Below are 17,303 nucleotides of genomic sequence, written 5' to 3'. Positions count from 1 at the left end.
TAGGCCTGAACATGCCCCAGGTATCATCTCATCCAACCCTCTCATTTAGAGTTGGGGAAAACTTGTAATTATGGGTTGAGCAATGTGGATTTTCTAAGCCAAATCAATTATTTGCAAACCTTATATTTTTGGAAATGGTACTTCAGGTATAGAAAACTATTAGCTTATGATCCCACCTTTTCCTCACTAACCTAAAATCTCAATTAAAATAAATCCTGTTGTTATGATTCTATTAATCTGAAATTCTATTAACTGTGACTCTAAAACTTTAACCATAGCAAGATAACAAAAAATAATCCCATATATGTATAGGATATTTTGACATTTACTGTTTTACATATTCCTTAATATAACCTTTATGAACTAGAAATGATTTTGTTTCCATTTTATAGATGAAGAAAATTAGGCCCAAAGAGGTTAAATGAATTGACAAAGGTCAAAGAGCAACTCAGTAAGTGACAGTACATCTTTAAGTGTTGCCAGATATTAATGTACTGACTAAATACTAATACAGTTTTTAATAATAAAAGCATTTAGTTGTCTTATCAGGAGATGATTCATATTATTAAGTCATATAGCTTCCATTAGCCACACATTTTGATAATTCCATTCCTCAACCTTGGTAGTTTATAGAGAATATATTATAAGTCTTCTAAGTAATGTGGCTTAGCATATCAGGATTACAAGGACTTTAACACATGAAAAAGCCAATCCTAAGTGCCAATACTCTTTAAAACAGAAACATGGCTACCAAGAATTTAAGGAAGAATCAACAACAACCCTTCCCAAACTATCCCAAACATTTAAAGAGGAAGGAGCACTTCCAAACTCATTTTATGAGACAAGCATTATCTCATTCCTAAGTTAGATAAGGGTACTACAAAAAAAGAAAGAAAATTACAGACCAGTATTTTTTTTTCCCATCTTACAATATATTCTGATCATCTTTCCAGGTAATCAAATATCCTGCAACATCATTTTAATGGTTGTTTGGCATCATTAGGGCATGAATTAATTGCCAGGCCTATACACAGTGCCATTCATTTCATTAGAAAGAGAAGTGTCTCTATTTTTTTAAAACTTTTATTATTATTATACTTTAAGTTTTAGGGTACATGTGCACAGTGTGCAGGCTAGTTACATATGTATACATGAGCCATGTTGGTGTGCTGCACCCATTAACTCGTCATTTACATTAGGTATATCTCCTAATGCTATCCCTCCCACCTCCCCCACCCCACAACAGTCCCCAGAGTGTGATGTTCCCCTTCCTGTGTCCATGTGTTCTCATTGTTCAATTCCCATCTATGAGTGAGAACATGCGGTGTTTGGTTTTTTGTCCTTGCGATAGTTTGCTGAGAATGATGGTTTACAGTTTCATCCATGTTCCTACAAAGGACATGAACTCATCATTTTTTATGGCTGCATAGTATTCCATGGTGTCTATGTGCCACATTTTCTCAATCCAGTCTATCATTGTTGGACATTTGGGTTGGTTCCAAGTCTTTGCTATTGTGAATAGTGCCGCAATAAACATACGTGTTCATGTGTCTTTATAGCAGCATGATTTATAGTCCTTTGGGTATATACCCAGTGATGGGATGGCTGGGTCAAATGGTATTTCTAGTTCTAGATCCCTGAGGAATCGCCACACTGACTTTCACAATGGTTGAACTAGTTTACAGTCCCACCAACAGTGTAAAAGTGTTCCTATTTCTCCACATCCTCTCCAGCACCTGTTTCCTGACTTTTTAATGATTGCTATTCTAACTGGTGTGAGATGGTATCTCATTGTGGTTTTGATTTGCATTTCTCTGATGGCCAGTGATGATGAGCATTTTTTTCATGTGTTTTTTGGCTGCATAAATGTCTTCTTTTGAGAAGTGTCTGTTCATATCCTTCGCCCACTTTTTGATGGGGTTGTTTGTTTTTTTCTTGTAAATTTGTTGGAGTTCATTGTAGATTCTGGATATTAGCCATTTGCCCTTTATCAGATGAGTAGGTTGCAAAAATTTTCCCCCATTTTGTAGGTTGCCTGTTCACTCTGATGGTAGTTTCTTTTGCTGTGCAGAAGCTCTTTAGTTTAATTAGATCCCATTTGTCAATTTTGGCTTTTGTTGCCATTGCTTTTGGTGTTTTAGACATGAAGTCCTTGCCCATGCCTATGTCCTGAATGGTAATGCCTAGGTTTTCTTCTAGGGTTTTTATGGTTTTAGGTCTAATGTTTAAGTCTTTAATCCATCTTGAATTAATTTTTGTATAAGGTGTAAGGAAGGGATCCAGTTTCAGCTGTCTACATATGGCTAGCCAGTTTTCCCAGCACCATTGATTAAATAGGGAATCCTTTCCCCATTTCTTGTTTTTGTCAGGTTTGTCAAAGATCAGATGGTTGTAGATATGCGGCATTACTTCTGAGGGCTCTGTTCTGTTCCATTGGTCTATATCTCTGTTTTGGTACCAGTACCATGCTGTTTTGTTTACTGTAGCCTTGTAGTATAGTTTGAAGTCAGGTAGCGTGATGCCTCCAGCTTTGTTCTTTTGGCTTAGGATTGACTTGGCGATGCGGGCTCTTTTTTGGGTCCATATGAACTTTAAAGTAGTTTTTTCCAATACAGGCCAGTATTTCTAATGAACATGATGCCAACATTCTCAGCAAAATACTAGTGAACTGAATTCAGTTGCACGTTAAAAAGATCATACACCACGATGACGTGGAATTTCTCCCTGGGATGCAAGAATTGTTTAACATGCACAAATAAATAAATGTGATTCACCACATTAACAGAATGAAGAATAAAAATCATGTGATCATCTCAAAAGATGTAGAAAAAGGATTTGACAAAATGCAACTCTTTCATGATAAAAACGCTGAATAAATTAAACACAATAAAAGCCATATATGACAAGCCCATGGTAAACATCACACTCAAAGTTGAAAGGCTGAAAGCTTTTCCTCTAAGATTAAGGAAAAGATAAAGTTGCCTACTCTTGCCACTTCTATCTGACATAGTACTAGAGGGGCTAGCCAGAACAATTAAGCAGGAAAAAAGAAAAGAAGTAAAATGCATCGAAATATGGCAGGAAGATAAATTGTCTGTTTGAAGATAATATGATCTTACTTATAGAAAACTCTAAAGATCCCACCAAATATCTGTTAGAACTAATAGACTAATTCAGTATAGTTGCAGGAAACAAAAATCAACAAACATCAGTTGTGTTTCCATACACTAATAATAAACTACCTAAAAAAAATCAATATGGAAAATAGTATGGCGGTTCCTCTGTAAATTGAAAACAGAACTACCATATGATCTAGCAATATCACTTCTAGGTATATATTCAAAGCAAATGAAATCAGTATTTAGAAGAGAGATCTGTACCCCATGTTCATTGCAGCATTAGTTATACTAGCTAATATATTGAAACAGCCTAAGTGTCATTGATGAACGAATAAAGAAATTGACATATATGTATGTGTATATAAGTGTGTGTATGTAAATATAAGTAAATATGTGTGTATATATTCTATATATAATGGATTATGATATTGAAATATTATATGTATAATGGAATATTATACATATAATATATTGGAATATTATTCAGCCACAAAAAGGAAGGAAATCCTTCCATTTGTGAAAACATAGATGAACTTGGAAGACATTATGCTAAGTGAAATAAGCCAGACATATAAAGACAAATACTACATGATCTCATTTATATGTGAAATCTTTAAAAAGTTGAACTAAGTGAAGCAAAGAGTAGAAAGGTGGTTGCCAGGGGCTAGGGGTGGGGGAATGGGGAGGTGTTGGTCAAAGGGCACAAACTTCTAGTTATAAGATTAATAAGTTCTGGGGATCAAATATACAGTATGGTGACTATAGTTAATAATACCGTATTGTTTACTTGAAATTTGATGAGAGTACACTTTAATTGTCCTTACTATTACACACTCACACACACACAAAAATGATAACTGAGTGGTGATGGATATGTTAATTAATTTGATTGTAGTAATCATTACACAAGGTATGCAGACATCGCATCATCCCATTGTATACCTTGAATATATAAATGTTTGTCAATTAAATCTTTTAAAATAAAATCCAGTAAAACAGAAATATGAAGATTTTTACTTTTAGTCTACAGAAAAGTAAATATTTACTTTCCCCACATAATTCTGCTTTCTTTTCATATATAGCTTACATATATGAATCTTAAAGACCTTTAGCACCATGTTTTGGTATGAAAAAGAATATGGGAAGAAGAATATTACAATAAGAAAAATAATGCATTTTTCTTCTCTATGCTACCTCTTGTCATTCAGTTTCAGTGTAACCTAATTCTTATTCTGATCAGAGAAGAAGGAACTGAAAATCAGGATTTTACTAACACCATCGATATCTCCCCACTCTCCGGCAAATGCACAAACACAGTCCTCTGGTTCCTAACGATGCATTTCACAGATGAGTTTCCCTGGCTGCTCTCCATGCAGATGATGAATAAAGTAGCTTTTGTTCTGAGAGATTTATTTGGAAGACCTCTTCATTAAACGCTATTTGGGGGCAGATGCGTATCTATGGAAGGTGAAGAAAAACATGCTGATAAAATAGCCATCAAGGAAATGTGCCACTGACAAAATCTAACATGGTCTGTCTTCAAAGAACACATTTAAAATACAGAAACACACACACATGCACAGGCACACATGGGAAGGAGAGAGGGAAGGGGGAGAGAAAAAGACAGAGGAAGGCTGGAAAGAGGAATTAATTTTAAAAAGACCTTTGAAACCACATTTAAAATATATGAAATTCCTAACCAGAGTAATCATCACTTCAAATATGGCTGAGTGTTGAAAAGTCAAACCAAGAGGTTTGCCTGTTTGTTCTGATGGTGGGATGCTGGGGTGGGGAAGAGATGATGATGTTGCAAAAATTACCCAATTCTTTAAGGGGGTCTAGTAATTTTGCTTTTTTTAATCTTACAGCTTGGATGAATGGGTTTATAAAATGAAAAGGAAGAAAGTAGAATTCTGACAGGCAGTGGGAAGGGGCTGACTCTACTCCAACTTCTTATGTTGTCAGGCAGGAACTCACAGCCCACAGGATCCTCATTGGAACACTCAAGGGGTGTGTGTGTGTGCGTGAGAGAGAGAGAGAATGTCGGGGGGAGCTAGCTAAGGGGAGAAACTAGAACTAATGGCTATTCCATTACAGAAACAGAGATACCTCCTGGAAAAATCCTTCCTTCTGTTTTTGAATCCATCACAAATTGGATAAAAAAGGCCATTGAACCTTTAAGAAACAGCAATAGTCTCCTCAGGAAATAAGTGAAAAATGCAACATATTTAGGGACACAAAGAAGGACTCTTCCAAAACAGACTTCCACAGTGAGAATAGCCACTTGCCTGTGCCCGGGATGGAACAGACTGCAGGGTTATCACATTCAGGAAGGGTATGAACCAGACTGCCTGGGTTTAACCTGGCTTCCTCACTTACTTTCAGAGTCCTGTGGCCTTAGGACTGTTATCTAACCTTTCCAGGTCTCAGCTTCTTCATCTGTAAAATGTGAACAGTAACAATATCTATGTAACAGGATTTTAAAAATACGTAAAATGCTTAAAACGGTACCTGGAAGTAAGGCTTAAGGATCTGTTAAACAAACAAACCACTCTAATTGTAAACATAGACAGGTTGACTGAGCCGGTTTCTGTTACGGAACAATTTGATTTATTAATCATGTAAATGGCAGCCATGTTTCTCTGGAAGATTTTAAGCTGCCATACAAATGAAATCTCTTGGAAGTAGAGCTGTCTTTATTCATTTCATAAATAGGGAGACTGGGACACAGTAGGGAACACTTATGTACGAATCTTCCACAAATTCTGCAGAATGCTTCTCACCTGGCTGCAGGTGCTCAATAAACAGTGGTGGACTGAGCAGAATTTCCAGAGGTCCAAGACCCATCTGCCCATGCAACCAAGATAGAAATGTTCTTCTTTATTCTAATTTCACTCATTTTACAGATTCTAATTGCTAAGGAAGAACAGTGATGGATTAGGCATACTGACCATTTTGTTTTTACAATTACTTTTTAAGGATGAGAATTATGTATTGGACACAGAGAGCACTCGTCCATCGACTGGTAAGATGTTTGTTTAGAGAATGTCACTGGTCTAACAATGAATGAATGAGGGCTGAAAATCACCAGACACACCGCCACAGCACATTTATTTCTTACAGCCCATTAGGCCTTGGCTCCATTTTAATACAACTCAGATGTCTCTATGTGAGCATCACAGCTCACCCTGCGGGCAGGGCAACACACTCAAGCAGTCAAAAATCAACCGTCATGGAATCTGCAAGTTCAACACTGTTGCAACCACAATGATATCATAAACTTTAGTATTCCATGTCTCAGAGTTTAACATAAAGAGCTATTTTGCTGAAAGTGCAAACAAAATTTTTTTAACTTTGTAGAAGGTCAGTTTTTTAATTTGGTGAAATCTGACTAAAAGTTACCCCAGCCATGGAGAGTTTTACATTGATATTTACACACAAACTTAGAGTTATCTGGTAGCAATGGCTCTGCCAGAAATTGTCAGCATAAAGTACATGAAATTTTTAATAAGTGACTGGTTTTTGATACCTAAAAAAGCAATTTCATATGGGCCACCTGATAGTTGTGTAAAGTAGGACAGATTTCAAAATTCTCTAAACATCAGTTTCCTCACCTGCAAAATGGGACACTCTTAGTACTTTCTTTATGGTGTTATTGTAAAGATTCTAAGAAATACATGAAAAGTTTAGCATAGTCACTTTGGGTCCATAAGTACTAAGTCATTATTTTTAGTCATAATATTAGCATCTGGTTCTGATGCTAAAGTGAAAGTATGTTAATGTGACCATTTTTAAAAGTGCATCAGGAATTAAGGGCCTGGCTCCTCAGAAAGAACCACTCCATGCCCCAACCTGCAGAGGCAGGACACCTCACGATGCCCTTCTTTCTTTTCACTCCCTCTTCAGCATTTACAGTAGTTTCAACAAAGCAGCTGCCAGCTGGAGGGGTGTGCCAGGGCTCAGAGCAAACAAGCATATGCAGCAACTGGCACACACCTGGCTGGAAACTGCCTGTGTGAGATGCCGAGGGTTCTGCTGCCCTCTGGGAGGATGTTCAGCTTCTTCAGCAGCAGCACTAGCTGACATATGACAGATTTTGTTTTTTTAAGAAAAAGCAAAATATAACTCATCTAAAGGCTTTCTGAAATCCCCTTTCTGCCCACTATGGCCGACCCTCATTTCTCTATGTGTGTGCGTGGGTTTTGTTTTTAACTTCTTTTTGTATTCCTAGTCAAGAGAGCACTAAATGTTCTGAAACTTTCTTAGGCGTTGCTTTTCTCTCCTCAGCTGCACTTGGTGCTAAGGCAGGAGCCATCCCCGGTGCTGGGCACATACCAGGCTCTCAGTAAACAGATGCTGCAAATCCAGTTGTGAAAATGGCTTCCTGTCCTCTGTAATTTTGCACGCCTTTAAGGCTGCAAGCCTTCAAAACAACAATCATGGGCCTTTTCAGCTTCCTGTAAACTCTGTCATGCTGCTGTGAATTCCAAATTCTTAATTTTATGCACACAGAGGGAAAACTTTCCAAAACCAATGAATAGACAACTTTCCCAAAGGTTCTGTTTATCTTTCATACTGAACAAATATGGTTTTTGGCAACCTATGTCTTCCACTAATTGTACATATTGACAGATAGATATTTATATCCACAGATAGCAACAGAGGACAGGAATCAGTATCCAATATGGATGTGAAGAGGGCTGCCTGGACTGGGAAGGGTGAGGCCTCTGCCTGAGAATGGTTTCCCAACTTTCATCTCATGAATGGCGGTGTCCAGAGCATGACGATCAATCACATCTTCCTAGCACTGTCTAGCACTACCCCTTCACACAAAGCCATCTCTCAGGCAAGGTCTCAGTCACCCTTGTGATATGAGTGAGGGAGGCATTATACCCACTTTACAGAGAGAAACTGAGGCAAATGTGGCTGCAGAGACATATGGGGGCTACTGCTGCTGGCCATGTGGGTATCTGGGTTTTAGGTGGGTGCAGCTGTTAGGACAGGGGCACCTTGTTTCTGTGTGGTTGTTTTTCTGGTTGACCAGACTACAGTATAATAAATATGCCCCAGAGTGCCTCCATTTCTTCAAATGAAAAATGAGAGTAACACAATCTAGAGAATCAAACCATCTTAAACTCTACCCTTTCTTTCTTTCCTTTTTTTTTTTCTTGAGATGGAGTCTTGCTCTGTTGCCCAGGCTGGAGTGCAGTGGCATGCTCTTGGCTCACTGCAACCTCCACCTCCTGGGTTCAAATGATTCTCCTGCCTCAGTCTCCTGAGTAGCTGGTATTACAGGCACACGCCACCATGCCTGGCTAATTTTTGTATTTTTAGTAGAGACGGGGTTTCACCATGTTGATCAGGCTGCTCTCGAACTCTTGACCTTGTGATCCACCTGCCTAGGCCTCCCAAAGTGCTGGGATTACAGGCCCAAGCCACCGCACCTGGCCTACGCTTTCTTTCTATAGGCCCTATGTTCTGACAAAGCAAAAGCAGGCAAAACTAAAGGCAGAAAACAACAACAACAACAAACAAACAAACAAAACACAAGATAGGATGAGTAATTGATACAAATGTGAGGGCATTATTTTTTTAAAGCTATTTTATTTTTAAGTAGATTTGCAGAGATGCATAAAGTCTTAATTGCATCATTAATAAGTGACAGCATTGCCATGGTGATTACTTATTTTCAGAAAAGAAATAACCATAGAGAAATCATTAATAACTCAACAAGACACAAGGCACTGGTCAGGGACTGTCAGGCTCACACATCCCTCCACATGCAGTATAAAGCATGTTCTAATGGACAAAGAAAAATACTGGTTTTGGGGGAAAATAACTTGGTCCTTCTGCTAAACCCAGAGAATAGGCATTACAACCTCGTAACAGTCTGGGCACGGTGGCTCATGCCTATAATCCCAGCGCTTTGGGAGGCTGAGGCAGGCAGATCACCTGAGGTCAAGAGGTCAAGACCAGCCTGGCCAACACGGTGAACTCCCATCTCTACTAAAAATACAAAAATTAGTTGGGCGTGGTGGTGTGCACCTGTAATCCCAGCTAGCTGGTGTGGTGGTGGGTGCCTGTAATCCCAGCTACTTGGGAGGCTGAGGCAGGAGAATTGCTTAAACCCAGGAGGCAGAGGTTGCAGTGAGCCGAGATCGCACCACTGCACTCCAGCCTGGGTGACAGAGCAAGACTCCAACTAAAAAAAAAAAAAAGAAAAAGAAAAAGATAGGCAAAGTCATTGGTAAAATGTAAGAGCAGTGAAAAACATGTTTTGAAACATTTATTTACACCTTTAAGTACATACAGCAACTCCTAGCAAGGCAAGAAGAAGTTTATACACAAGCCCTAATATACTCATTTAAATACATGTAAAGCATTTCTTTAATACACTAACATGGATATTTATAGCTATAATAGTTAAGGCAATGTTTTGTTTCTTTTTTTTTTTTTTTAACGGAGTTTCGCTTTTGTTGCCCAGGCTGGAGTGCAATGGCACAATCTCGGCTCACCGCAACCTTCGCCTCCCAGGTTCAAGCGATTCTCCTGCCTCAGCCTCGGGCATGTGCCACCACGCCCGGCTAATTTTTGTATTTTTCAGTAGAGACAGGGTTTCTCCATGTTGGCCAGGCTGATCTTGAACTCTTGACCTCAGGTGATCCGCCCACCTCAGCCTCTCAAAGTGCTGGGATTACAGGCGTGAGCCACCGCGCCCGGCTTAAGGCAATGTTTTCTATATGTCAGGTACTGTGCTAAGAATTTTGTGTGTACTGAAACTCACTAATCTTCACAAAACCTTATCCTCCACATAAGCATTAATATTATTCCCATTTTACAAATGAGAAAACAGGCCAGAGAAATATCATAAGGCAGTGGAGTTGGGACGTGAATTCAGGCAGTCTGGCTCTAGAGCTCATGTCTTGCCACTATTTTCTTTTTGCTTAGTTGTCTTTTTATTGGAAAATAACTTTCTAATACAAATTGAAAAGGTACTAACTCCACCTTCCAGCCCCCACCCCATGAATTCAGGCTTTTTCATGGCCAGTCACACATGGAGCGAGACACAAGCTGGGTACCGTGAAGAGGAGTTTGGTTGAGTATAACCTCAGCGCAGCCCAGAGTTCACTCCCTGCCCAGTGAGAAGGAGCCACTGTCTGAGCTGCTATGGGGGGTGGTTAGGGAGCAGTGGCTGGGGGCCCTGGCTGATAACTCCCTTTTGGACACCAGCACCAAACAGGTGCTGAGGAAGAAGGTATTGGGGCAGACCCAAGAGGACTTAACTATTATTCATTATTATCCAAATGAAATGGAAGTATTATCATATTTAAGGAAACATTAAGATTAATATTTGCAAGAGAACACAATAAAAGATACAACGGCAATCTAATTACTTTTTGCTCCAAAGCTACTGTTAGATATTGGTATATCCTACTTTCCGCCACCGCGCCCTGTCACTTAGTTCTTGAAATTGCCGAATGCGGCGGCAGGGAGGCGGGCGGGGCGGGCTGCAGGCGGGGTCCGGCTCTGGGGCCAGTCTGGGCCACGGTCGGGACCCAGTCGAGGGCCGGACTGGTCAGGGTTCAGGCGGGATCCGGCGTCCGAGTCCTGCTGGGCTGGCCTGGGGCAGGATCTGGCTCTGGCTGCGGGTCCTGGCCAGGGCCAGGGTTGGGCCTCCGATCCAGCCCGCCCCTGGGCAGGGTTCAATCCCGCCCTTGCCGAAGTCCCTGGGGCTGGCCTTGGTGGAAGACGCGGAGGGCTCTATGTCGGGGAAGGGGCTCTGAAGACCACGTGGGGGCGCTCGAAGGGGCCTGGGGCCACCCTCCTCTCTGGGTCAAAGGTCATCGCAATGGCCGGGGAGAACTTCCTCTTCCTTGGCTCTCCCCACTCACTTCCTGATAACCTGGTAGCGTCTCCCGCTGGCGTCGGGGCTGGGGGGAGGCGTAGCAACTTTAGGCAACTTCCCAAAGATGTGCGCCGGTTCGGGGCGGGGCGCGGCACCCCCGAGGTGGCGGTCTCTGCGACAGCGGAAGTGTAAGAGTGGACCTGCAGGCCGGTCGCGAGGAGGTGGAGCGGGCGGCCCCCGCCGTGTGCCTGGGATCGGCATGCTGTGGCAGGAGGGCAGCCGCGTGTCAGGTGACCAGCGCCATGTCCAGCCAGGTTTTGGGCATTGAGCCTCTGTACGTCATGGCAGAGCCGGCCAGGCCTGACAGTCCAGAGGGTTCCTCGGAGACGGAGACCCGAGCCTCCTGTGACCCTGGCCCCTGGTCCAGCTCCCACCCACTGCCTCCCAGGCCACAAGGAAGAGGAGGATGGGGAGGGGCCGGGCCTGGCGAGCAGGGCGGTGGGAAGCTGGTGCTCAGCTCCCTGCCCAAGCGCCTCTGCCTGGTCTGTGGGGACATGGCCTCCGGCTACCACAACGGTGTGTCATCCTGTGAGGACTGCAAAGCCTTCTTCAAGAGGACCATCCAGGGGAGCATCAAGTACAGCTGTCCGGCCTCCAACGAGTGTGAGATCACCAAGTGGAGACGCAAGGCCTGTCAGGCCTGCCGCTTCACCAAGAGCCTGCGGGAGTGCGCCTGGACCGCGTCCGGGGTGGGCGGCAGAAATACAAGCGGCGCCAGAGGTGGACCCGCTGCCCTTCCCGTGCCCCTTCCCTGCTGGGCCCCTGGCAGTCGCTGGAGGCCCCCGGAAGACAGGCCCAGTGAATGCACTGGTGTCTCATCTGCTGGTGGTTGAGCCTGAGAAGCTCTATGCCATGCCCGACCTCGTGGGCCCTGATGGGCACCTTCCAGCCGTGGCTACCCTCTGTGACCTCTTTGACCGAGAGATCGTGGTCACCATCAGCTGGGCCAAGAGCATCCCAGGCTTCTCATCGCTGTCGCTTTCTGACCAGATGTCAGTACTGCAGAGCGTGTGGATGGAGGTGCTGGTGCCGGGCGTGGCCCAGCGCTCACTGCCACTGCAGGATGAGCTGGCCTTCGCTGAGGACTGAGTCCTGGATGAAGAGGGGGCACGGGCAGCTGGCCTAGGAAAACGGGGGTTTGCCCTGCTGCAACTGGTGCGGCGGCTGCAGGCCCTGCGGCTGGAGCGAGGGGAGTACGTTCTACTGAAGGCCCTGGCCCTTGCCGATTCAGACTCTGTGCACATCGAAGATGCCGAGGCTGTGGAGCAGCTGCCAGAAGCTCCGAACGAGGCCCTGCTGGCGTACGAAGCCGGCTGGGCTGGCACCAGAGGGGGTACTGAGCGGCGGCGACCAGGCAGGCTGCTGCTCACGCTACCGCTCCTCTGCCAGACGGCGGGCAAAGTGCTGGCCCATTTCTATGGGGTGAAGCTGGAGGGCAAGGTGCCCATGCACAAGCTGTTCTTGGAGATGCTCGAGGCCATGATGGACTGAGGCAAGGAGTGGGACTGGTGGGGGTTCTGGCAGGACCTGCCTAGCATGGGGTCAGCCCCAAGGGCTGGGGTGGATTTGGGGTCTGGGCAGTGCCACAGCCTGCTGGCAGGGCCAGGGCAATGCCATCAGCCCCTGGGAGCAGGCCCCATACCCTCCCCTCCCCCCTCCTAGGGGGTGTCAGAAGCTGGGAACGTGTGTCCAGGCTCTGGGCACAGTGCTGCCCCTTGCAAGCCATAGCGTGTCCCCAGAGTGTAGGGGGCCTGCGGAAGCCATAGGGGGCTGCAGGGGATGTGTGGGAGGCAGAAGCCTATCTCAGGGAGGGAAGGAGATGCAGGCCACAGTCTCCCAGTGGGTGATGCTTTTGCTGCTGCTTAATCCTACCCCCTCTTCAGAGCAGAGTGGGACTTGGAGAGCAAAGGCCCATGCCCCCTTTGCTCCTCCTCTCATCATTTGCATTGGGCATTAGTGCCCCCCCTTGAAGCAATAACTCCAAGCAGGCTCCAGCCCCTGGACCCCTGGGGTGGCCAGGGCTTCCCCATCAGCTCCCACCCAGCCTCCTCGGTAGGAGAGCACTGCCTCTATGCCCTGCAGAGCAGTAACACTATATTTTTGGGTTTGGCCAGGGAGGTGCAGGGACATGGGGCAAGCCAGAGCCCAGAGCCCTTGGCTGTACAGAGACTCTATTTTAATGTATATTTGCTGCAAAGAGAAACCGCTTTTGGTTTTGAACCTTTAATGAGAAAAAATATATATACTATCAAGTTCAAAAAAAAAAAAAAACTATGGAATGCATGATTGACAATATATTTTTTATTTTTATTTTTTCAAGTAATACCAGTATTGTTTAACTATAGCCAGCACTGACTAAAATTTTTATATTTTCAGAGTTGAAGTCGGTGAAGACATTCATGATTTAAACACCAGATCCTGAAAGGCATTAAATCTACTTTGAAATGAATCTGCAATCAGTATTTCAAAGCTTTTCTGGTAATTTTAGTGATCTTATTTGACTAGACTTTTTCAGAAGTACGAAATAAGGAATTTTAACAGGTTTTTATTAATGCACAGATAAATAGAAGTATAGTGAGGTCTTTAGCCATTTTATTAAAATAGCTTAAAAGTTTGTAAAAAAAATGAATCTTTGTAATTACTTAATATGTTAGTTAAGAACCCATCAAGCTTATATTTGTTGGACTTACAACTTATTTTAAATGCGTTTATCTTTTTTGACACTATTCAGTGGGAATGTGTAAGCTAGCTAATTCTTGTTTTCTGATTTAAAGCACTTTTAAATCTTATCCTGCTCCCTAAAAACAAAAGGTTTTGATCACAAGGGGAAATGTAAGAATGTTAACCCTGTTTTTCAGAAGGGCTACTGTTAATTGCACATAAACACGAAACGTGTTTTCCCACTGTCTCACAGAATGCAATATTTCATGGGAGAAACCTGACCAAAATTAGCAATATCGACAACTCTAACAGATTCCAGACAAAATTCAAACTTAATAGTGGTAAAGAAACAGGTTGTTCACTTGTCGTGGTGCAACAATTCTTAAGACTTCTGTTTGAAATTGCTCAATGACTAGAAAAAGACGTAGTAGTTTACCAAAATTGTTCTTCCACCATATGAAAGTAAACAATTCATGCCTTTATAGGGTCAGGCCTACAGTGAATAGGTATGGTGGTTCACAGAATTTTAAAAATAGAGTGAAAGGGAAGTGGTGTACATTCTGGGGGCATTAGGGTAGGGAGATGAATCAAAAAATGCCCTTAGTAATACTTTATATTTAATACTGCAAAAGCTTTACAAATAGAAACCATGTAATTACCTACCTTAGTTCTTTTGTCATAAAAACAATCACTTGGTTGGTTGGATTGTAGCTATTACTTATACAGCAACACTTCTTCAATTAGCAGTCTAGACATTTTATAAACAGAAATCTTGGACCAACTGATAATATTTCTGACTGTATTAATATTTTAGTGCTATAAAATACTATGTGAATCTCTTAAAAATCTGACATTTTACAGTCTGTATTAGACACACTGTTTTTATAGTGTTTTACTTCTGCCTTAAGATTTAGGTTTTTTAAGTGTATTTTTGCCCTGAATTAAGTGTTAATTTGGTAGAAACTCTGCTTTTAAAAATCATCATTTACTGGGTTCTAATAAATTAAAAATTAAACTTGAACAAAGAAAGAATAACACTATTTCTCAGGTGGAGAAACATTCCATCTTTCCAAGATGTCCTTCCTTAGTGTTCTGACGGTATAATAGTTGAATATTTTAATATTCCAGCCTGTCATTGGCCTGGATCCTGCTTATGAATGTGGTGGTTGGGACTGTAACATCCCCCCAAACTGGGAAGGTGTCGAGAGACCAAAGAATAATTTGGGCAAGTCCAGCTTGATGAATATATGAGTTTACTAGGACTTACATACTGGACATTCCTGAGCAGCTCTAGAGTCACCCTGCCTCCCATCTCTAAGCTGCCTTTCAGCTAATGTTCTGACTGTTTGCCTACTCTGTGTGCACGATGACAGTGTTTTCTTTGACATGTTCTCAGGTATGCCCTGGGATGTTTGGGTTCTCAGGGATCCCTGCTCCTCAGCTGGGCACCAGGGCCTTGGCTCCCTGCCTAGCCTTCAGGATCCAAGCAACACACATACACTCTTAAGTAACCTGGTGGGGGACACATCACACTACAGTTGTCGATATTGCTAGTTTTGGTCGGTTTCCCCCATGAAATGTTGCATTCTGTGAGACAGTGGGAGGTAAGTACTACCAATTACCGAATCCAGAGGTTCAGATTAGCTACTAATTTGGGTTACAACATTAATAATCAACTACCATTTACAGTGTATCTCTATGCTATTACATAAAGATATACTGGTTTCTGCCCTTAGGCAGCTTACTGCCTAGAAGAGGAGATAGCATTTATAAAAAAACTTACTGAAGTGACTTAGTGATTGTTCAGGAGATGGGAAGAACATTCAAGGAATATATTTAACAGACTTGTAGTGTTTTCTTTGGGTAAGAAATTTGCCATTTTAAGTCTAAAAGAGAAATAAGAGTGTCCTGTTGCTTGACATTAAATTTGGTTTACTAGTAAAATCAATGAAGAAACTCAATACAAATGGTCTCCAGCGCATAAGTGATGAACATTTCTAAAGAATAGAAGTTAGTTTTTTGGATCTTGTAGAAATAATGTTGTGTATGGACTTGGGAGGCTGAGACAACAGGATGGCTTGTGACTAGGAGTTCAAGACCAGCCTGGGCAACATAGTGAGCCCCTTTCTCTAAAAAATAGAAAAAAATTATCCAGGCATGGTGGTACATGCCTGTAATCCTAGCAACTTGGGAGGTTGAGGTGGCAGGATCACTGGAGCCCAGAATTTGAGGCTACAGCGAGCCACGATTATGCCATAACACTCCATCCTAAGCAACAGAGTGAGATTCCAACTCAAAGGTGGGGGAAAAAAAGAATGTTGTATATGATAGATAAGTTCCTAGGCTGGCCTCCAAGGGCTCATTTAATCTTTCTACCAGTTACTTATACAAACTTTTGATTTTCCCCCTATTTAATATACCATTAGGGGCTGTATCTCATTCATGTAGCACCTACTCATGTGGCTTACAGATCATAGGAACTAGTTATCTTAAATCTTAAATTCTTTTTTTGAACAAATTGTACTATAAAATATACATCTATAGAGGAAAGAAGTTAATTCAGTGTTTGTTCATTTCAACTGAAAGTGAAGCTGAAAGAACAACCCCCTTCTTGTTACGAAGGGAATGCGAAAACTGCATTCTCTTGTGTATGATAAAAAGGAAGTAAGTGCAAAATGCATAGGGACAATGACTCGCCTCTCCCCAGCTCAAATGGTTAAGCATGCATCAGAAAGGAGTTTGTTGGCTGGGCACGGTGGTTCACGCCTGTAATCCCAGCACTTTGGGAGGCTGAGGTAGGTGGATTACCTGAGGTCAGGAGTTCAAGACCAGCTTGACCAACATGGTGAAACCCCATCTCTATTAAAAATACAAAAATTCAGAGTGCATAGTGGCGGGCGCCTGTAGCCTCCCAGCTACTTGAGAGGCTGCGGCAGGAGAATCACTTGAACCCGGGAGGCGGAGGTTGCAGTGAGCCAAAATTGCACCATTACACTCCAGCCTGGGCAACGAGCAAAACTCCGTCCCCCCCCACAAAAAAAAAAAAAAAAAAAGAAATTTGTTGTTGTCAGGGCAGCTGCTGTTGTCCAGCCAAAAGAGACGCTTGAAGATTCTTGAGATTCTTGAAGGAGCCAGCTTACTTTTTAAAATAAAAAAATCTTATTTCTAAAACTGAAGTTAGTTGGCAAGGAAGCACTGAAGTTTTATGTATTCTATCAAACAGTATCAGATGATTATACTCTAGTATTTCCTCTAGTGAGGAAAATAGCACAGAAGTTTATGTAATAATTTACTCTAATGAAGGTACTGTTTGAATATGCTACACTTGCATGAGTCTAAAGAATGGTTTTTGTTCCCAATTAAGTACAAGAATAGCAAAATGTGGAAACGTAAATTTAGCAATTGTTCACTGTTGTTTTCCCACCACATCAAATAACGCTGGAAATATAGTTGGCATTCAGTAATTGTTTTTAATTGACTGATTGAGTGAGTTATTCTGTTCCATGATTCCCACGTCTTGTTCCACACTAAGTTCTTACCACTGCTACAGAGGATATAGTCATAGGCCCTACTGGTTATCCTAGAGTCGACAGGCAATATAGCTTAATAGAAAGAGT

The 17,303-nt window shown here is 42.4% G+C and overlaps 2 protein-coding genes and 1 pseudogene across 2 annotated transcripts in view; all 3 read left to right on the top strand.

Moving 5' to 3' along the window:
* LOC129011872 (mitochondrial intermediate peptidase-like) overlaps positions 1 to 4,496 on the top strand; it is a 69,207-nt gene extending 64,711 nt beyond the window's left edge. The window contains exon 6 of the mRNA XM_063650545.1: positions 4,328 to 4,496. Coding sequence (XP_063506615.1) covers positions 4,328 to 4,338 — 11 coding nt within the window. The 3' untranslated portion in view covers positions 4,339 to 4,496. The remainder of the gene's footprint in view (positions 1 to 4,327) is intronic.
* Positions 4,497 to 11,236: 6,740 nt separating this feature from the next.
* The window catches only part of TPTE2 (transmembrane phosphoinositide 3-phosphatase and tensin homolog 2), a 137,680-nt gene continuing 131,613 nt past the window's right edge, over positions 11,237 to 17,303 (top strand). The window contains 2 exon segments of the mRNA XM_063650542.1: positions 11,237 to 11,255; positions 13,402 to 13,503. The gene's annotated coding sequence lies outside the window, so the exon portion shown is untranslated.
* On the top strand, positions 11,251 to 13,503 carry LOC129011219 (steroid hormone receptor ERR1-like; annotated as a pseudogene).

Source organism: Pongo pygmaeus, chromosome 14 (genome assembly GCF_028885625.2).
Source record: "Pongo pygmaeus isolate AG05252 chromosome 14, NHGRI_mPonPyg2-v2.0_pri, whole genome shotgun sequence".
In the NCBI taxonomy this organism is placed as follows: Eukaryota; Metazoa; Chordata; class Mammalia; order Primates; family Hominidae; genus Pongo; species Pongo pygmaeus.
Note: the sequence above shows the minus strand (reverse complement) of the source record. Positions and strands in the feature narration are given on the sequence as shown.